Source organism: Anser brachyrhynchus, assembly GCF_964034855.1.
Source record: "Anser brachyrhynchus genome assembly, chromosome: 11".
Classification (NCBI taxonomy): domain Eukaryota; kingdom Metazoa; phylum Chordata; class Aves; order Anseriformes; family Anatidae; genus Anser; species Anser brachyrhynchus.
Genome location: NC_137706.1, coordinates 18,479,781 through 18,502,555, shown reverse-complemented (window position 1 = coordinate 18,502,555; position 22,775 = coordinate 18,479,781). Strand labels below are relative to the sequence as shown.

The 22,775-nt window shown below is 39.0% G+C and overlaps 1 protein-coding gene across 2 annotated transcripts in view; it reads right to left on the bottom strand.

The window, feature by feature from the left end:
• Positions 1-3,369, bottom strand: part of LRRC28 (leucine rich repeat containing 28) — a 53,295-nt gene extending 49,926 nt beyond the window's left edge. The window contains exons 1-2 of one of the 2 annotated variants that reach the window (XM_080607258.1): positions 3,219-3,369; positions 623-851 (exon numbers count right to left, since the gene is read on the bottom strand). In XM_080607258.1, coding sequence (XP_080463384.1) covers positions 623-790 — 168 coding nt within the window. In that variant the 5' untranslated portion in view covers positions 791-851; positions 3,219-3,369. Of the gene's footprint in view, positions 1-622; positions 852-3,218 lie in introns of those variants that run through there. The other variant, XM_080607259.1, reaches the window with a different exon arrangement.
• Between the last annotated feature and the right edge of the window lie 19,406 nt (positions 3,370-22,775).

The window sequence follows — 22,775 nt, the reverse complement described above, 5'->3', positions numbered from 1 at the left end:
ACTGTAACTACCCCACGCTGAACTCCAAGCTCACAGCATTTGCGAGATTTATTCAGTTCAGGGAAAAAAGAAAAAAAAAACAAAAGACGCTCAAAACCAATACCACCCCCCAACCCTTAAATTAACTCTTTATTCTTCCTTCCCATCAGTGACAGCCCACAGACATAAGTGCTCACTGGCACCTTATCAGCAAGCTTTAAATTAGACCCAGGGTTGGCATTGCCTTTAAAAATAAGGCACACACCAAGATAAACGTTGAACCTAATGAAGCAATGCAGACTAGACTGCACAGTATCTAACAGTAAAAAGACCTGACCGCTGACACTGAGCAAGACTTCCAAAAGTTTAAAAACAATACCAAAAAAAATCAAGTCTTCACAGAGCTCCAAAAGAGTATACAGGGAATGGCATAAACTTTCAACTGTTATACTCTACATCACCCATGCAAGTTAGAACATAATACAACCGCATGCTTGTATTGCACAATAGATGACATCAATCGGGATCAGATTTGCTAAAAGATCATTATCTTTTTAAATTCTCTAATTTTTTTTTTCCTGTTCCAAACCCAGAATTTCTAAACACACAGACAGAAAATATCACAATAAAGAGGTTGTCGTACCAACGTGGTCAGGGAATTTCTTTTCATATAAAGTCTCTCCAAGTACTGCAGCCCCTCATCCTTCAGTAACTCCAAAGGAAAGTGATGGAGATTTCTGTAATTTAAGAACAAGTTCTTGTGCCGTTCCAGCTTTGCCTCAGAGATTGTTTTACATAGTTCTGATGCCATGACTAATCTTGTTCCAAGCACTGCATCTAGTGCACTGCATCTTCTGAAAACAGGCCCATCTCTAGGAGACAAGAGGAGCAAAAAAAGACAGTATCAAGGTTTATGCCACACATCCTTTTGTGGAAATAGTTATTATAGCTGATAGTCTATCAAAACACACTTGTTCCTGTTAATACATAAAGTACCCAGAACCTCCACACCATCAGTTATGCCAGAAGCAAGTTTTTGACTGTTTTCTGCATAAAGTCTCAATATTCAGACCAGCACTAACAAGATCTTAAGACATACATAATCACACAATGCTTCTTTTTTCCCCAGTCATTTTCCGTTGACCTTTTTAGACAGTGTTGTCAAAGCTGACATCACCAAAATAGAAAAAAAAAAAAAACTCTCCCCAAAGCACTACTGATGTTCTGTATCTGTTCTGTAACGAGTTCTTAAAGAAGAATCCACGTATCTTAAGCAAAATGAACCATTTATCAGAGGACTCACGTTTGGATCACTTAAAACAACTTCATGTAGATTTTAAGAAGGACTGACAAAAGGCTACAAAAGTTTGTTAAGCTTTTGCATATAAAACTACCAGGAATATTTATTAGTTGCGTTTGACATTGAGGATGGGCAGCAAGCATGACCGTTTTGAAATAGCATAATAGAAATTCTACAGCAAGAAAATTTAATAAGAGCTACATGTGACTGCAGACTTTCAGCTGCCTTCGCTAAAATTAAAAACAAAAGAACAAGGCATCAAGCTTTAACTGACGTCAAAGCCAAAAACCAAAGTTCAAATATAAGCTAAAAATTAACCTGTAGCTAACACCAGACTTTATTTAGCTTCTTTTGTAGATATAACTGAAATTCTAGTCGTTCTTATATTGTGTAGATTTGGATAAGAGCAATGTTATGTCTTTTCAACTATCTGAGGACTCAGAAGAACATCATATATCCAGACCATTTATAAATTTGAAGTTGGAGGTTTGCTGCAGACTTGTGCATGTAAATTCACTTCCATTAAAGAAAAGGAATTGCAACTGTTTCCCACCAATAAAGTTTTCCATTTTAGTTTATGCTTTCACTAAGGAGATACATAACATCTACTGGAAGTAGAAGTACAGCGTTACTGACAAGGAAGCCCATCTGATTATCAAGTAGCCACTGTAAATAAAACTCAGCTGGAGACTGAGAACCAGACCATCCATGTAGACCAAACTACTTTATCAGTTCCAGTAATTCTCTTGATTCGTAGATAAGTGGCTTTTAGTGATGTCCTATGCCCTTCTGGAAAAATACAGCAATTTTTTTCATTGACTGCATGCCTCTTCTAGTCCTAAGCTATCCCCAGCTCAGGAAACGCTAAGATCAGTTCTGTAAGCAAAGGACTACCATTTTCAGAATCCTTTTTAAGATTACAAAGTATTGCCCTAACTTAGGTTAAACAGTGTTCATGAGAAGAAAAACCACTGTAAGAAACAGTTGCTAAACAGTGTTTATGAGAAGAAAAACCACTGTAAGAAGCAGTTGCCTCTATCGGCTGTCACCTTCAGGAGACAGCACGCAGGCACCGCTGGCCTGTGGCGTTAGCTGCGCTAAAGTGCTCTTAGTTCAGCGGGCAGAGGAAACAAACTCCGTACTTGTGATCAGCCTTAAAGTAACTCAAAGAGGAATATCAGAATTTTTAAGTCTGTGAGCATTTAAGCACTACCTGCTGCTACACAAGAAACGCTGAAGGAAAGCTCATCTTCCCCTGATAAGAAGGGAGCAATGCCAGGCACGCAGTTTCTGCGCGGATCACGCCTTACTCCCCACTTTTTCCATTTGAAAGCATGGCTTTTAGCTTTGATTTTTGTCTTTAAAAGGAAGACCTATTAGGTCAGAGAGCACCCACGCAAACACCCCACAGCTTTCTGCTTTCTCCAGGGATCACGTCTCGATGCTCTCAACTTGCCGAACTTCGCAGCTGAGGCTCCACGAACCGCCTGGACCGCGTTTAGCCGCAGATACATGGCTACAACCCGTGCAAGCCCACAGATGCCATCACCACACAGCTCTGTTTTGGCTGTTACCCCGAAGAAAAACCCCCCGAGCCGCTTCCACCGGCAGCCAACCCTTATTTTTATTTTTTATTTTTTGCCTCTAAATCCCCTTCCCGCAGAGGCAGCAGGACAGTGCCCGGCGGAACCGGCACCCCCGGCCTCCACAGGCACAGGAGAGGCCGCCTGAGGCAGCCTGAGGCGGGCTGCGGCCGGGCACAGCGAGGGGCCGGGCCCCCGGCCTCGGCCCGGGGAAGGCTTCGCACCCACACCGCGGAGAAAGCGCCGAGCCCGCGCTCTCCGGGGGGCCGGCAGCGAGCGGGGCGGGCAGCGGGGTGTCCCCCCGTCCCCACCGCGACGCGCCCTGCCCCGCTCCCCGGCGGCAGGCGGCCACTCACCGGCGGGCGGCGGGCAGCACCTCGGACCCCCTCCGCTCGGGGCCGCCGCCGGCTCCGAGCACCTGAGGGCGGACCAGGGCGGGCCGCGGCCGCGCGAGAGCGCCGCGCAACTCTCGCGAGACGCCACCAGGCACGGTGCCGCTCCCTTCGCCGCCCGCTCCCGCCCGCACTCGCCTCTCAGCCAATCACAAAGCGTGCCGCTGCGCGGCATCCAATGGGAAGTTCGGTTCTGTCAGGGCTTGGAGCTCTTGCAGCGGCCAATGAGGAGCCGGCTCGCCTCAGCGCTTGGTCCGCCCTTTGCTGTGGCGGGGCTATGAGGGGCCGAGGGCGTTAGGTTGCTGGTGAGGGAGCTTGGCTTTGCTGCTGGCTGCCTGGCCGAGTTGTTGCACACAGCGGTTACCCCTCCCTAACAGCTTTCAAAGGAAAATACCACTTGCAAGCAAAAGTTGTGGCAAAAGTCCGTCTTCCCCCCTAAATTTTGTTGCAGCTAATGCTATTTTGCTGACAGCAGACAAGACCCTTAGGCTATCCTGTGTACACCCCCAACCTCACATTGTCCCCATTTTAACCTCTGATAGTTGGTCCAGATGAAACTGAAGTGGGTCTACACACTGTTCACCTGGTTTTGGTTTTAAATGCACATGTAGAGATGTCCCATTACAGAAGTCCTATCCTTGGGAAGGTCTTGTTTTTGTTAACGTCAGTGTTCTAACGCCAGCAAATTCCCTAATATTCAGAATATTTAATATTACTGGGTATTAAAAGTTCTTGTTTGCTGAAGATTAGCTCCACAAGCTGTCAAAAAAAAGGAATCCTGGTTTCTTCCTATTTCCCACAGACTAGTTAACATAAATTCATTTTAAGGTTCACACAGCAGGTCTGCAGCAGTACCAAGAAGCTGAATGTAGAAGCTGAATACCTTGCAAAAAACATTTCTTCTCTCCACAGAAATTTCACCTGAAGCAAAACAAAATGCAGAAAAAGCTTTTTTCTTGCATACACATTTCTCTCTTCTTTGGGTCTAAACAAAGAACAGCAATCCTTTATTGCTCATTCATCATTTTCCTACACTTGGGAAGGGAATAAATGATTTTGACAAGTATATTTTTCAGTCTTATTTGCCACTTGCAATCTCTTTGGAGCTGTTTTTTCAGATAAATAATTGGATTTTGTCGAAGTAATTTCAGACAAAATAATTTACCCTTCAAAATTCAACATCCTCCGTATTTATCATATTATTCTGCATACGTTATCTTTTACCGTGGCTGATAGTACTTGCCTGTTTTTCTCAGCTGGATGTTAAATTTCAGGAAGGGGCCTGCTTTCATACCATCAGGGCAGTAAAGACAACAATTACATCACACGCTGGTCCCACACTAAGTTTCTGAGACGTTAGAAGATAAACATGATTCAGACCAGAGGAGAAGCTATCTATGAACACAGTTGGCATCACCTTCCTCTGAGGGAATTCAAAGCAAATGTTCCTATTCATGATATTAAGTCAATGATAACAACAGAAACTGATTTTCTGCCTTCTTCCAGTAAACTGCAGGTGAGAAAATAAAGCTTTTATTCTAGAGACCTGCTCTTATCACAGCGAGGATCCTTAGTGTGTTTCTTTATGCATATGCTATAATTTGGGGGTGGTTGGTTTTGAATCAGTAACTGGGAGGAAATAAAATTACTCCACTCTCATTTTTTTGACAGCAAATTTTTGTCTGTTTTTTTTTTTTTTCTTCCTGCTCACAGCAACAAAGGAGTTACAGAGATCAGAGCAATGCTAAAATGTCCTTGGTTCTGCTCTGTCATGAAAACAAATTCAGTTCTCAAACTGCTTCTTCAGTCATTATAAAACAGTTTCCACTGGGATTCAACGTAAACTGCAGAATCAGTTTGCGATCAATGAAACTGTTAAAGATGTTGATGATATATATAAAGCACTGGATTTGTCAATATTCCAGAGGGGAGTTTTAAAGCTGAGAATTTGAAATGGTATTTTGCAATGTCTCTTTTGTTTTCTGTGTGAGATGGTTCCTTCTCGCAGTATTTTAAAATGTCTTCTCCCATTTGACAAAAAAGAGTAACATACATGAATCCCTCCAGACTGCTCCTCAGTTGGCAGAAGAGTCTTTGTAGAAAAAGATGAACTGTTCTTTGCCAAGACAAACAAACGAACATCCTCACCCACCTCAACTACATTACATTTTCCTCCTATCTGCTATGAGATCTCACTCTCTCTTCTGCCTTTCCTCCTGAAGCAGTGACTCAGGATTCTCTATTGTCTTGCAGAGCCTGCAATTGTCACGCTCACTCATTCTCAGTCTGTTTTTTTTTTCTCAACTGTTGTGATCACAGTCTCCCAAGCTTGTGTCATCAAATCCTGTGCCACGCTTCTAAAAAGCGCTGCTCTCTCAGATCTGAAATCTGATCCTTGAAGCTCTGATCCTGCACAGCACAGGTGTAAAGTCTTGCCTGTGTAGTCACAAGGCTAAAAATGATGAGCAGAACAGGAGCATCGGAATCTGTTCTTCCATTAAGGAGGATGCTTGCCGCATGGTTGCCAAGTCATTCCCATCCCACTAGTGAGACTAGTGGGAAACCCTTCACTAAGTAGATAGGTACTGTTTCTTTACCGTAGTTTAATTCTGAATTTTGTGCTTCTGAGAGCAGGTAAACCAAGGTAAACTAAAATTTACATCGTTCCCACAAGTATGACAGATCTCATCTGTGCCTACACAGAGAAACTAATAAAGCTTGTGTTGAAGTGCAGCAGCTTTATAAAAGTAGATCTGTTTAAGCTGTTTGCAGTTGCCAGTGTCATTAGTTGGTTTACTGGAACAAAACCAGTAACTGGAGCAAACGGGTACAGCTCCTCTGGCGATCCTGTTTTTGCCAAACCTATACAAGCCAAATGTATTTAGTGTGAATAAAAATGGATGATGCTTTGCTATCAGATACATTACACAAAGTCAGTGTTTGAGACTAAACTTTCAGAAAAGGCAACTCAAAAAGTCTTTCCGTAGTAGTTTTACCCAACCATTTTCTTTTGTTTTGCCGTGACAAGACAGGCAGAACATGAAGAATCTTTTTTTCTTTTTTTCTTTTTTTTTCTTGTGATTTCTAACTCTCTATCTTGCAGAACTAGGACGTCCAAAACAAAATGTATCATTGAGCTTCTGAACTTGAGCTGTAAATATTTTGAGGTTCGGCTTCCCTAATGATCAGTGTTTCCCACTTAGAACCGTGGATACCATTTATATTGAATCGTGTGCATTAAATTAGATATTGTAAGTTTAGAGTAAGATCAAAATACTCACTGAGCAATCAAACAAAGGTCAGCTGTTTCAGCAGGAAACTCTACTGTGACTGATACATGACAGGAAGGTAGTGTGTCTTCCTTTAGTGTCGGATAATTAGCAAATAGTTGACCCTTTGCTCTTTAGTGTGTTAATTGACATTACCAGAGGGGCTTTCTTAGACATCACTACACACTGGAAGTTTTGATGAAGCAAAAATCCATCACTAAACACCAGGCTCATGCAGTTACACCTGGTACAGGGGAGGTCCTGTGGGCTGGAGGAATCTTTTAGGCAAAGGAAACAATATATGAATCCTGTGTTCAGCTGATGTAGTTTCATCCTTCTTCAGCTTCTGCTTGCTGAAGGGTTGGTCTGTAGTCGTGTGTTAGCACAGGACGCGCACGAGTGTGAAAAGGAGTAGTAACCCAGCAGACTGTCTGGTATATCTGCCAGATTGTGACTGCTGAGAATGTTTCAGTTTGCATATTTCTTCCAGTACTTCATATCGATTAATTCTAATTTCATATCTATTAATTCTACTTACTCTTTTTTTCACTTTACAATGTCTTACATAATGTTTTTTCTGTATATACAGCTTTCATGTACACAATGATACAAGATCTCAATTGGGAAAATTTTTGAGAGCTTAGGATCTTTTTTTTTTTTGGCATTACTCATGAATTCTTTGATTTTTCGTCATATGAAGAAATAAACTCACCAAAACCTTCTGGGTTTAGTGATGCACAAGTAATTTGCTTTCCAGAAAGTCCTGGCTCCTATTAGATCTTTCCTAATTTCCAGTTAATTTTGATGTAGTGACAAAATGATCTTATTTGAGTGGAACAAAATTACAGTGACTCATCACAGTACTGCAAACTTCAATTCCCTATACCTTTTAAACTTTGCCTTCTGCAGCAGTACCAAGAACTGGAAGGCAGATGGAGCTCCTGCATGCCAAGTGCCAACATGCCACGATTTGATGCGTAGGCATCATCCACCTTTCGCTTAAGTCTCTTTTTTTCTTGCAGTTTATTTGATATGGTATTTGTTAAAGTTTAACTGGCTCCTTTTTCACTCTGGGTTGTCTCAGTGACACAGCGATACTAATGAAAAAGCTCAAGTGCCGTAATTTGAAAGAAATTCACTTATATTGTCTGTTATGGTTCAAATCAGCTTTGCTCAAAGTGGAAGCTTTTAAACAGTCTATTTTTCTAAGTTGGGCTGTGCTCAGTATTTGAGGAAAAATTCCTGATGACCACATTGATTATATTGTTGAACGGATTTCCTAAGAAGTAATGGAAACTACTGGCAGTTTGGACAAACGGCAATTTGAATGAAACAACCCTAATGCAGAATAAGCGAGCAGTGGATTTTGGCCCTGATCGTGCAGTCTCTGCTCATTTTAAATTCGCACTGATATAATTTTTCTCAACTGGAAAAAAAACAATGCGTCACTGACTGCCCCAGAAACCCTGTTAATGCACTAAGCAGATAAAACAACAGGCAGAATCAATGTTTCTGCCACTGATCCATCAGGAAATCTCAATATGAGATCACCACGAAGTTAACAAATCAGCCAGCTCTCCATGGCATATTCCATTATTAGACCTTCTTTAATAACTGCTAAAGACTCAAGTAACATATACAGAGATTTTTTTTGTGACCTCTTCTTGACAAGTTAGACTTTCAAATTGATTTAAATTAACTTCGTATTATTTTTCAACCTGTCAACATCATTTTGTATATCACAAATACATTAATGAAAAAAATTTTCTTTTTATTTTGGATTTCACTTTATGAAGCTTCTTAAACTTGAGTGATTTGATTTAATTAAATCCACTTAGAAAGTTGTCTACAGGGTTTTCCTTCTCTTTCAACAAGAAAATAGTAAAACTTATATAACAAACTTAGGCAGCATGGATGTTTCTTCGTTTCAGGCTGCAAATGGTATGAAATGTTCTTTGGTCTATTTTTATATGACCTCAATTATATATATATATATTTTTACTACTGCCCTCTGCTGCCATTGAGGCTGTACAGTGGTTATTTCTCCGTTCTGTCCGGCGTGAGCTCCGCTTCCTCTTCACTTTCACTGCTCTTCCCCCAAGTTCAACCCACAGATTTGCTGAGCTTGCAATAATCGCCAAAGGCTTCCTGAGTATTTTTAATGATTCATTGGATATAATCAGAGCAGAAGTTGTTATTCATTCACCTGAAAGCAATGGTTTTAAGGTTATTCTGAAGCTGTTCCTACTTCTAGTTGTCAAACTTATTCCTGTTCTTTAATATGATATGACTACTGCTGCCTAATGTCATTTTCTTTTTCCTCTTAGCTATTTATTTTTCTGAGGGAGGAGTTCCATGCTCTTCTATGTGTCAGAATAAAGACATTCTTTGTAGAGAGACTCCATATTGTCTGTAAAGATCCGTGAGTCCTATAAATTTACTTACAAATCTGTCCAGAATAGTGAATCGTTATGTTCTCATTCACACAGTTCCATAAGTTTAGTGCATCTAACCTTTGAATTGAAGTGTGCTGCATTTGTCATGGGTTTTTATTTCGCATAATACACAGACTTAGAACAACATATTTTCATATATTTATGAGACGTTTCGATTTCTTATGGAAAAGTTGCAAGTGAGGTGCCAAACGTCTTGGCTGAGTGAGAGTGACCGTTTTTGTAATTTTATTCTGCCGTTTGTATCAGAAGGGTGTTAACTCTGTGGCCTGTTACATTATGATAGAAATGAGGCAGGTGGTGAGCTATTTTTCATTCCTGGTGAGTATAAATAGTGAAGGGGGGAAGCGTGGTGTATACACAGCTCTTTGATTTATGCAAGCATATTGTGGAACCTGTTATAGTGAAGTCAGATATAGAAATCTTCTGTTCCTGAGCCCAGTGGGAGATTTGCCTGCAGAGAGCTTGCGGGGTTTCTCCTTTTTGTGTACGCCATCCCTCTGGTTACAGCTGGTGTCTGACCTTTCTTTTTATCGAACACACTAGGAATAGTTAAATATTTGCCTGGGTCTTCCACGCATTGGGGAGGCACTCAATAGACTGTGATCTGTTAAATGCAGAATTCTTAGTTTTCACGAGCAAACCAGAAGAGTCAAAGAGAACATATATTTGTTTTCATTTAATGCCCTTTTTATCCTCTCAGAAACATTTGATGTAAATTCCTGAGTACTTTCTTCATGACACGTCTGACAGTCAAAATTTGAGCTAAAACAGGTAGCAGAAGTCAAGATAATGTCTAATTTGGCTTGAGAAGGCTCTGAGATCATGGTCAGTAACAGTTTTACAGTAGTGACTATTAAGCACATGTATTCTTTCGGAGCCTCCTTCCTGGTTTTGTCATATTTGCATGGTAACATTGGCAAAAATCCTGACCGAATACTAGCTACCAGCTCCCATTTTCCTCAGTGTAAGAGGTGTTTGGGAGAACAGGGTGTGGTGTCTGGGACCAGCTCTGCTCCTAGGGAACTCTTCTGAACCCTGTCTGCAACAGGTTAAAATGTTCTGCTTGACAAAAAAAGCTAGCTCATCTCCACTCAAAATCAGAAACGAAGACTCAAAGTAATTTTATCTGACTGTCACTAGACCCTCACACTGAAACTCGTTCTCGTTTTTTACCAATGGCATGGGAAAAAGAGTCACGTGCCTTTTACTTTCCTGCAGGGATTAATACCCCATAATTCTGCAACACTGATGTGTTTAGGTCTGTTAAAGCCTTTTAGTGACCTAGTGCTCTTAGAATTGAAGTCATGCTCAGTTAGTTCAAGTTTCTTGAAAACACAATGATATGCTTATCCTTTAACCTTATCCAGTTATCTTTAGTGAGTGATTGCACCTTTAAAACTATAATCCATAGATACATAGAGCTACAAATTAGATCCAGCCATACCAACACAGCCTACAAAAGAAGTCCAGTGGCAACTTTATAATAATCCTTGAATTAATATTTGTTTCTTTATAAAATGGAAGCCAGCCAACAACCGCACACAAAACATTTACAAAATTTGGCTGCCGGAGAGTACACGCCTGTCAATGTACCAACGCTGCAGTCCTTTTGTGCAACTGAAAAGGAATTTTCATAGCTGGGCTTTTGTTTCTGTTGCATTTTATTCTGCCTTGAATTGGTGGCTTGGTAAACCAGCGTCTCCCCTGTGAAATGCTGAGGATCTCTTGGAGCAACAGGAAAGAAAACTAATTAGAAATATGCCTTGTTGTTCCTATTTTTTTTTCAGCAAGAATATAATGCTAATTTAATCAGGGCTACAAAGTGTATTGTAAAGTTAAAAGCATTTTTCCTTTTACTGCATCAGAGAAAAAGAAAAATAAATAAGGATCTGAGTTCACCAATACATTTGTGAATATCAATATTTTAGAGCATATATTGTTTCTGTGCATGTTTCTATCATCATCATCAAACGTGTGCTAAAAATCTCTAAAAGATTTTTAGTCCTTGCATTAATCAGGTAACCTTTTTTGTACTCAGTACCACAAACACACAAGTATTCAATAATCTTTTTGTACATGAGCACGACTGTGCCCTACGTTAAAGACTAATCACACTAGTAAATATTTTTTTTTAAGAATTGAGATGTAAATAGAGGCACAGTTCAGACTGAATTCTAACTTGAGGAATTTTGCTGGGTAGACAAAATAAAGATAGCTTCAGGTTGCACATAGACACCACCTAAATAGTTATAGTATACCCTTCAACAAGTGGGAAAAGATAGAAAACTGATAAGGTGTTGTGATATTATGAAATGGAGAGGCACACTTCCACGGAAGATTTATGTGGTGTAGTATGCCAGCATTTAACTGCGTTCGTCAAATTTCTATGGGTTGATGACAGCGTAAGTTTTATTTTCCTGAAGAGGAGGTCAGATCTCAATGATTTGGCCATCCCACTTACAGAGAAAACTGTGCCAGTGAAGCAAATAATTTGTTCTTCCATTTGCAGGTGTTCCCTCCTTGACCTCTTTACCACACGAGTCGTTTTCAAAGTGGTACAGGGTGAATGGCAAGCCCTTTATGTTTGAAAAATCTCCAAACCTTTTCCTTGGGTTCATTGGGGGAAGGACTTCACTGAAAGAACATGAAATAACTTCTAAAGATATTTCTCCTGGCAGAGAGACAGAGTCAGGGATCAATGCACAACAGCAATATTGAAAGATAAGAGCAAAAAGGGAAAGGAGCAAAGTTTAGTAGACAAAAATAACACAGGGTAAGTGCTTAGATGAGTCTCAGTGTTCTGCTTTCAGCTGCAGTTATAAAGTGTTTGAGTTTGTTCTGCACCTGATGGAAGAGTTCAAAAACCACAAAAGGTGTAGCATATAAAGGGAATTTTCCCTTTCCAGTAAGAATGGAAGTTATGCCCTGAGAGACAGGACTTTTCAGCCGGAAGCTCTATCTTTCAGAGAACTAGCAACAAACATTTGCTGTAAGGTTTTCTGTTAGATTTAGTCTTGTTGCTCTATGTTAAGATGCATAAGTACATTCCCTCGCCATCGTCAAGGAGATATTTTTGATTTTCCAGTCTTTGCTGTGAATTCTAACACAGTAATCTTGAGCCCTGTTGAACTGCTTGGTTTCCATGCTGGAAGAAGAGTACTTTTGCACAGTTTGTATGCTAGTTTAAAAGTAATTTTGAATCTGGCAGATTTAGAAGATCTGTAACAAGTTAAAAATTATCACTGCTATTCATCTTGCTGATTTAAGTTTTTCAAACTTCTGCCAAGTTTTGTTGTTGTTGTTGCAATATATACACTTTCTCTTGAATGGCTCAGTAAGCAAGAAGGAATTTGCTGTTTTCAGTTCAATAACTTGGTTTAAGGGACAGCACCATCACATTTTACCATCTTAAATAATATCTGTTTAGGATTCTTCTACAAGGAGCACATTGTCCTATTCTGTTTTTTATTGTTTTCTTGAGATTTTTCAGTTTTATCTTCCTGTGCTGAATTCTTTCTGTGGCACTCAGTACTCAGCAATATGCAAATATTGCAAGCATAAGATTGCAATATTACCCCAAAGCTAGTAGTATTTCTCTATTCTTTTACTCATACAAAGCTAGAAAAGGGTAGGATCTTTTTGCAAAAGGACATTACTCAGTAAAACTGAAATTCAGCTCAATGAAGAGATCTATTGCACTCCAAATTATAGCTCTAAGTGCAATAATACAAAATGACCACAGGGTTGTACAGACTTTCATCTCTGAAAGTTCAATGAGAGGAAATTCCAGTGAATGTTAGTGCAAGGAAGAAACTATGCTTATTTACTAGCAGTAGGAATCAAGGAGGAACCAAGATAAAATAGGGATTTTGCAGGGCTGAGTCAATTATTTAAAAATATTTCTAAAAACATTTGCTGCAGACAGAGAGGGTCACTCAACAGTACAGATAGACCCATGTCCTTAACTTTCCTCCATGGACTAGCTATCCGGTTTAAGCAGATCAATTAAATGCAATGTGTGGGAAGAAGATAATATTTTCACTGCATGATTTATGCTCAGTATTTCATTGTTTTATAAAAATGCTGCTAGCAAAGTACTTTCATGCATATTTTAAAAGGCTATTTCAGGTGACCAGAGACAGGAAGGCAATGAAAGATTTGTGGATAGCAAGTTTATAAAAGGAAAATAAATAGAAGGAAAATAAAATCCTTTTTTCAGCAGTATTTGACTTGCCCAGCCCACCATGTGGTAGGCATTAGCAGACTTACAGCATTTTGCTCATAACGATTAGGTGCATTCCCCTCTGCTTTCAGACCCCTTGGAGTCTTCTTTCCCACCCCTCAACGAAGAGGTATATTATCTTCAAAAGGCTTAGGTATTAAGTCCAGTGAAATTACAGAAGTAGAAATATGCACTAATCAGAAAAGCAAACTTGCTGTTAATCTAAGTTTATGTGAGTCCTATCAGTATTTTAGCCAAGAAAACGGATTCCTTGTGCTTTCCTGTGTACTTGCCTTCTTATTTTCACCTAACAGTTGGATTATTAGTTTTGCTTTCGTGCTTCAAGAACTTGGGAAGAAACCACGGCAATATCTTCTGTCTAAGCAAAAGATGTTTCAAATTTTGCTGAGCATTGCATCAGAGAAGCGAGCTTTGATTATGTCAGGATGCTACAGCCTTGATTTAGCCCCAAGTCCACGGTGAATGGAATAGCAATATCTGTCTCTGCTTTGTCATACCTGACCTGCCAATGCAGACTAGACTTTTCCTGTATTTTGTTTGTTTGTTTGTTTTTTTCCAGCTGGGGCTGTCTCTTCATCAGGTAGCACCTTTCAACTCCTTCAACTCCTGTTCTGTTCCTGCAAACCTGCAGCTCTGGGGAGATCTACCATTGGCTCTGTCTGCATTATTCTCAGAAGAGGTCTCATGCCGACTGCTCTGTACAGCTCTAGCTATTGGCATCCACACAACCCTTAGGTACAGGGCTTGGGTACAAGTCCTCCTCTGTGTCTAACCCTCCCAGGAGGAGCAGAAAGGAACACATATATGGCCATTGTGCTGCTCTGAGTGTGGGCTTCAGGCTAATACATCAATATAGATAAGCCCTGGGTTAGAACTGTGACATTGCTGGGACTCCACAGCTACACTGAATCTCCAGTGAAAGGAGAATGATAAACATTTTAAAATGACACGCAATCCCAAGTCAAATTCACCAGTGCAACCGATAAGGTTAGCAATATTTGATGACTGCGTTGCCATATAAATTCTAGCTACAGCTTTCTAGTCAGCTCCTTTCCCCGTAAACTGCAAGTGATCATTTGATTTATCCACTAGAGATTTTTAAGTGCTTTAATTTCCTGGAGCTATTTACAAATCTTAAAGAACACAGAGAGAACTTCCTTAAAAGGGGAAGAAAAGCCACTGCTCTTCTTGCAGCCAGAAAAGCTTCTGCAGTCAGACTGTCCTATTGTTAGGTTGACTGAAGAAAGAGGGTGAAAAAAAAAAGAAAAAGTTTGGGAATGTGTCCTAGAGCACAGAAGTCCCATAAACAATCATTCCCAGAGGTGGGATTTTTTTGCAAAGACTTTTATTGTCAATTCCAAAAGACAGTCAGATGTAGATGACATTAAAAGGAACATCCTGGTTTTCACGATGAACATCACTGTTGAGAAGGGATCACACAAGTAAGCCAGCTCTCGGAACATTCAGGGCTTATAAAATTTTGATTGAATTGCACCAAATTGATAGTGCACGTTAGGTGGGATATGCTGGCAAGTTTACCCCTCCTAACTTTCTGTTCATTTCAAAGCAAGTTGTAATGCTTATATATGCGTGTAGTGACAGGTCAGCAGGCAGGGCATAGATGCCCATTCTGGGGTCACTTATCAAGGTTCTCGTGTTTTTCCTATGACTACTTGTAGTACACTTGTTAATACTCCAGGGACACACAGATCCCAAATAATCATCTTCCCTAAGCATTTCAAACCTGAGTACATTTCTTCTCAATTCCAAGTTTTACAGGCTGTTTTGGGTAACTGCTCCCTACAGGTATGGATTGCTGAAACATCTATATCAGACAAATTTAGCTCTTTTTTCCAGTACAGCTCTTTTGGATGCACTCAGTTTGAAGAGAGAAAATCAAAGGAGAACAATCTTGTAGTTCTCTTCTGCTGGCCTGCAAAATGGTGATAACCATGAGTCAGACTGGCCTTGCCAGGGTGGCCAGCATCAGCTGGTGTCAGACTTTTATAATAACACTTCTCCCCAGCACTGAGAAGCATTCAAGACATGTGCTTTTTGTTTATAGCTATTCCCATAAATGATATTCATCTGAAGTAGCTTGTGAGACAAAGAGTACTTCAGTGTAAACCTTCAAAGGGTGATACCAGAAACAGAGCTGCACACAGGCAGCCTTGTTTGGAATTGTTTCCCTCTTTGCTTTTCAATGCTTGAGCCCCTTCCAGACTGTGCTCTTTAAAGAGCATTTGAATACAGTCTGCAAAACACAGCAGGCACCAGAGAAAAGGACACGTCTTTAACTCTGCTGTTCTTCCCCAGGTTGCAGTTGTCACAGTTCAGTACAAGAATAATCGTACTGAATTTCTGCCGTTCGCAGTTATTTTGGAATCAGTTCTATTTGCTGTAAACTTTCTGGATTTATATTTCATGCTTATATATTGTCCCTTATGCTACATAAAACACACTAGCATTTTCCCTATTAATTTATTATATAAATCATAGTGTTACAATTTAATGGCACTTTTGATAGGACAATCTCAGAACACATCAGAACCTGTTTAACCTCATTAACCTATTGTTGTGTGTTTAAACTCATTTGAGAGGTGATTAAACTGGAATTCAGAACGCTCATGTCATTTTTCTCAAAATGCTTATACAAAATAAGCCAGGATTTGGTAATAGAACCCGAGTTCTTGCTCACAGCCTACTTTTTCACACCTCTGTCCAGAAATATCACTGTGCAATACCAGTCGGAGGCAATGATCCGAGTTTTAACAAGAATCATGTTTAATGCCATCGGTTTTCAACATTTAATCTCTATCATCAGAAGTCAAGCATGAAAAATACACGTTCTCTCTCACAAGAGAACCAGCTGTTATGAATTTCTTATTTGTCACTCTATAAAGTACATGAGTATTTAGATCAACAAGACTTTAGTGTTTTTGTAGTGCTTTTATCATCTTCAAATTAAAACAGCTCAAGGCAATACTATAGCTGTTTCACTCCATTTATCTACCATGCTAATTTAATAAAATGTTACCCAGTCTTCAAATTCTATATTTGCATTAATAATTAAATTATATGGCCATCTTAATTTAAAAGGAAAAAAAAAATGTAGATGTACATGTTGTGCATTGCTGAAGAGCTAAATAATGTCCTTTGAGCACAGACCCACTGTCTATTGCTAGGATTTTAGTTCTGAGATGTTCAACGTCCAAATCAGTCAAACTGAATTTAATTTAGACATCTAACTCCCTCAGGCCCGGTTTGAAAATGTCAGCCTAAAATAGCATGTGCTTGAGTACAACGAAGCAGGAAGGCACTTCTGATACATGTATTTGTATGTACAAACAAATATCGCAGAGTATTTTGGAACAGCAGCTACCCCGTTCTTCGCTGAGCTGAGTTCCCAGGATTAAGACAAAAGTAAGGAGCTGCAGCAGTACCGCTGCCTTCCCCTTGCATAGCACCTGAGTGAAACGAGAGAAAGAGCTCCTTGAATTAACCAGGTAGTGAACAACTGATCATAGGAAAGATTAAAATAGCTGCCACTGAGGTACCAGTTACAGACTAGCCCAAATGCCAAAGGTTTAGAAAGTGAGCTAATGCTCTAAACAGGACTATATATATTAGGTAACTCTCATGAGTCAAGAAGGGAATTTAGTGCTACTCAGTAACAGGAACACAGAAAGCAGCAACACTTTGATTGCTTACTTTTGAGCAGGACCAAGTTAATGTTCATTTACTTCATTTTCAATTAGAAAAAAGGGGATATCAGATGTAGATGCACAAATAATTTAGTTATGTTTGTAATCCAGTTGCAATATGAATGTAAATTTTTTTTGGTTATAGTCTCTCCACAGAAATAGTATAATTTTTCACCCAGTGTACCATGACTAGTGCTAAAGACAGAAAAAACAAAAGGAAATATATGTAATAATTTGGTCCTCTTTCTTCAACATATTTAATTGCGTAGCTGATACTGACATCCCTTACTAGTTTGCTCATAAATTGATGCTGTGAGCAACCTGCAAGTTGAAGGCAGTGGGCTACCTCAGTCACACTGTGCTATTGCCATGAGCAAGAGCAGGGCGCTGGATACGTTGTGCAGATTTTCAATGTGCTAGGAGAGCATTTCCACAGTGGAAAATTTTCACAGTGGTATGTTTGCTTTGTTAGCCACAATTTGCCTCATTTATCATTACAAATAGATACTTTGATTACATTTTTCCAAATGTTGGAGGTTGCAGACATTAACACAGTGAATCAAAAGGCATTACAGGCAAAAGCTCGGATGAATACATTTGGATTGTATTTAAGGATAATTATTGCAATACCATATTAAAGCTCATGGAAGACAATGGCAGGCTCTGCACTGTATTCAGAAGGCTTTGGATGAGGCAGTTGGCAAAAACAAGTTGTCAGAAACACAGGAAACTCTTACCTATCTTGGTTAAATTCCAGAAAGTAAGTTTTCGTGGTGGCAGTGGTGTTTTTTGTTTGTTTGTTTGTTTGAATGGCTCTCTTGTGATAAAACAAAGAAATTCAGGTGGGAACACCTGATGTTACTTTGCACTTATAATTAAGACAGGTTTTAATTAAGGGCATTTTGTCACTAGCCCACATACAGAGAAGACTTTTTTTTTTTTTTTTTAAGTAAGTAGGATTTATTTTCATCTTATTTCATAACAAAAATTGAGGTTACTTAGCTCACGTAGGGCTTGATAGTTTTTCCCTCTCTTCCCTGACCACAAGTTTTAAAATGTTTTGATCATTATTTCTCTAACAAAAATCAACTCTACTGCCCGAAGAAGGGCCAGGAATGAAAACAGCTACACCCAGGGATCTCAGCCCAGAGGAAGCCAAGCCAGAGAGGTGCCTTGAAGTGACAAAATGGGTAAAAGGACACAGAAATATAACAAATGAAACCGAAGCAGGTAAAACCATTAGCTTGAGGGTTGGCAATGTCATAAAGATGCTTTTCAGATAGGTAAGTTATACCCTGGCAGATCTTACTCTGGCTGGCTCTTCGTAATGAACCAGGGCTCTTCATCTAAGTAACAGAAACTTGGCTCATCCGAATCATCAGCAGAACTAGGGCAGTATGAAAGCAAGCAGAGAAGCTAAATCCCATATTAGTAGTTGCTGCTGACTGATCCTCTTGGAGGATCTGACGCGGGCATCTGCATTCCAACACTCATGGAAAAAGTTACGCTTTTCAGTTCTGCCAACTAATATCAACCTGTATTATTAACTAACTTATCCTGTCAGCATTTCCAGAACTTGGCTATGGTAGGAGCCAGGTACTCTTCTCCATCGGGACACCGGACTTGGTTATGAACTCTAACTTCCCTGCTGTCTATATGGTTTAAAAAGATGGTTTATGGCCAGCTATATGGTTTAAAAAGAAATTTAACCATTACCTATTTCAGTCTGCACTAAAACTCAGGCCTGTGAACTGGAGAAGCTGAAGAACTTGTCCATATCCCCTTCTGTTGTCCTTGATTAAGTGTCACTTAATTGCTGGCAGATAACTGGGGGCAAAAATCTCCTCAAATGACAGCGTCCAATTGCCAGAGCCCTCCTACACTCTTGGGAATTTGGCTGGTGGTTCACAAGCACTGATAACAGGAGATTCCTCCCCTCTGCTTGTGCCGGCAGGAAGTGTTTTATTTATGATATCATAAAATATTTGCTCTGCTTCAAGACAAAAGAAGAGGGTTTGTTGCTGCTTGCCTTCCAAAAATAATCATTTATATCTTATTCCTTTGAAAACAAATCCTAAAAGGGAGTCACCAGATTACATTGCTGAGGGTTTGATCATCTCTTGCATTAAATTAATATTCAGCTTTCTGTTTACTTTAATGGTGTAGAATCAGGGCCCAACTATTAGCCAGTCTTTGCAAATGATAATATATTCAAATAATTGCTAACAAACATGCTTTTACTTTCTTCTTCTATTTTTTTCCTTCTTCCTTAAGCTGGAAAATACTTGTGCCAGCATAAAGAGAGGGATCAGTAAGCCATCGATATATTGACTGGCCCACCAGCAACTGATGAAGCAATTGTACTTTAATATAACAACTCAGTAGGGTGATTTTAATAATGAGCTTGTTCTCTGTAAGTTTCCAGAAAAAAAGAAAACTATTACATATATTACAGAACACTCTGTTTTACCTTTTGTTCTGACACAGAATTATATTCACTTAGGAATGCTAGCAAAACAAGTTTTCCTTATCTTTCTGTTTTTCCCTAGTACAGTTCAAGTGAATTCCCATGCTTCAAATGAAGCTTAATCTATTTTCAACTACAAGCAAGCAAAACCGTATTTGGTGTCACATAAAACAAGTACCTCCAAATTAGATTTTATAGCACCAGTTTAACCCGTTGTTATGCTGTTCACTGTTAACCGAACCATGGTGCAAAATAAGATGTAAAGCTAGTTCTTAAAGAAGAAATGGGTGGTGTTACATATCCCTTTACAGAATTAGTATAAGAATTTGTATATATATATTTTTAATTCTTCTTTAAAAGAAAGCAAGAAAGTAGCCTGCTAGTTACTCCTTTCCCCTCATCCTCCCTTTGGTAAATTTTGTATTTCACGTACCAATCAATTGTTACAAACATTTCCTAGAAAAAATGAAAGTAGCCATTTGATTTTATTAAAGCACAGTCATAGACTTTATTTTAAGAGTCCCTACAGTAGTCTAAGAAATATTATGGCTTGCTTCATTTTAAAAAGCGAGTACAGAACTTTTTTTTTTTTCACACTACATTGCTCAAGATCTTCTCCTTCTGCAGGAAAATTCTAGTAATGTGCTGTTATTGGTCTAATTGGAAGAAATTTGTTAACTTTTACCAATTTATAGAGAAAGATTTTTTCATCAAGAATTGTGCAAACTGTTCCTTTATAACAACTAATCTGAAGCTGAGTTGCAACATCTAACAAAAAGATAAAACGTATAGAGCTGAATACAAGCCACAAAAGTTGCCTGATTCAGAATTCAAAAAAAGAGACCAAGAGTCTCTTAGCCCAGGCTGGTTTTGTAGGCCGTTTTAACTTCCATTCTGCATTATAGCAGCAGCTGCAGGGGTCATTTCCAGCATAGCTCTATGGAATCCCTTTGAATACAAGTTTTTCCAGATGTGGCTTTGAGTCTATGAAATGGTCCGGCTCTTCAGTATAAAAGGCAAATTGGAAGTTGAGACTTCATTTGAACAATTAATCTCTGAAAACTCACAAGTATATCTTACTGGTAACAGTGAAATTAAAAGTTAATAATTTATAGTATTGCATTGAAAGCCAACCATAAAACTAGTTATTAGAAATCAATATGTTGTACTATTTTCTTAAAATGTTTATGAAGCAGGCTCTGGAAAAATAGTTCCATGTTATCTACTGGTACAGCACCCAGCCCATGATGCATGCAACAGAAAAGTATTGCTTAAGTGAGAATGAATAATTTCATCAGTAAACCAAGAACAGGTCACTTGAAACAGGGGAAAAACAGGCACCTGAAAACATTTGTTTTATTTCTAACTTCATCAGTTGATCTGGAAAGGTATATTTTCCTCCCATCTTTACTTTAACATTTAGTAAATGCAGTCTTTGCTCAAAAACATTGAGCCTCGAAACACTTTGTCCCCTCTAATATTGTGACCCCAGATTATTCAGCCCATCTAAGCACTCCTTGGCTTGCATAAAATCACCATAATAAAGGAGGGAAAAGAAAAATATTAACTCATAGGTTCAAAGCAAAAATAAAAACATGGTAGTAAGTAATACGGAGGTTATTTACTCATTTTCAGGGTATTCTCTTGTCACTTTGGTTGGTAATCTAAGGATTTTAGAGTAATCCTAATGCAAATTTCTAATGCTCTGTTGTAAGAGCAGTTCCCTTTGCCTAAAACAAAATACCATAGAAAAGTTCTGTTAAGCTTTCATTAAAAACCCTTGCTCAACAGAACCTGATCTACCTTATCAATGTTTACTCCAGTGACAGTCCAAGAAACATATATTGTTGAATTATATGGTGCAGTGCCTTCAGTTATAAATCTCATTTTGCATCCACAATGAGAAAAAAATTGAGAGCAATTCAAGAAACTGCTGACTTATATTCAGAGTGAGTTTTTAATTAGATCTCTTCTCGGCTGAGCATCTTTTTGCATCGTATTAGAATCTATTCCTTTGCACTTCTCAGAGATATTTAGGCACAACAGTCACAAAATGCCTGCAGGAGAAGACAGATGCGTCAAACTGTTGGAAAGTTCCCAGGGCAGCAGTTCAGATAGTGAACTCTTCAGACTTTTTCCTCAGCTAAATGTCAAACGTGTCATTGGTCTAACAGTCGTTGTCTGAAAAGATTTGATCATGTGCCACCTTCCTGATTAATCAAAGCAGCAAGTGCAAAATCTGAAGCAAATATCTTCACCTTCAGCTTTATTCCTAATTCATCTGAAGAAAGTCAGTAACTCTTTTGGCTAACTGCTCTGCTTTAGTGATAATAGCAAATAGCGACAGAGTTGGTCATACAGCAGCTCATTGTTTTGACAGGATGATGCAACACCACTAAATAAAAATTAAGGCAAAATTATGGCCTTAAAAAAAAAAAAGGCAAAAGCATAAGTTTCCAATTACACAGAGAATGTGCTTTTTTTTTTTTTTACAGAGTTGTGTGAAACGTATGAGTATCTTGCAAGCATACCCTCTCTGCAGCTTTTGTAAATATTACAAAATTAAAATAGCAACAACGTGGACCTCATAATTAATTATAATCTATTCCATTTTCAGAGTCACAAAAATGCTGACAAAACAGAGGTTGAATCAGACAGACCAACCCACTGACAGCACCAACCCACCATGAGTCTCCTTCCGACTATTGTCCCTAGGCACAACATTAATATCAGGAAACAAGGCCAGTACAAGGCAGGCTTTTCTTTCTTAACAAAGATGACTGTATTTGTTCCATTTCTCTTATTCATCATGAAGACCCAATGTCCCTTCTTTGCATGAAATACTGAATAAAAATTAATTTCTTTGAGGAGAGACTGCTTGCATAGGTAAGTACAGGAAAAATTAATGCAGATAAGCATATGTCTTACACTTTGTCTTTTCAAAATATTAGTCAGTGTCTTTCTATCTCCTTTTGTAAAAAAAAAAAATGCACTGAAATTCAGTACAGAAGAAGTAAAATCAAAGTAAAATTCAGGCAGACATAGCTGCCTCTGGACTTCAAATCAACTTATTACCTTCTTCTATACCTTTAGTTTTCTGATCTATTCAAGGCACTTTTTTTTATTGTAGGATGAACTATAAAACTAAATGGAAAGTAGAAATTTTATCCTTTCAGAGGCATTTTGGTTCAAGCATATTGTTTTTCCTATCAAATCTATAAAACCCGAAGCAAATCCTGCCTAGTATCAGCGTTCAGCATCTCATAACTTTCTCACTTGAAAAAAAAAAAAAAAAGTCTGTAGGCTTGACTCCAGCTGTAAATCCCTACCACAGCAAATTCACAGCATGATTTAGGAATGAAAAATAAAAACAGTATCATGG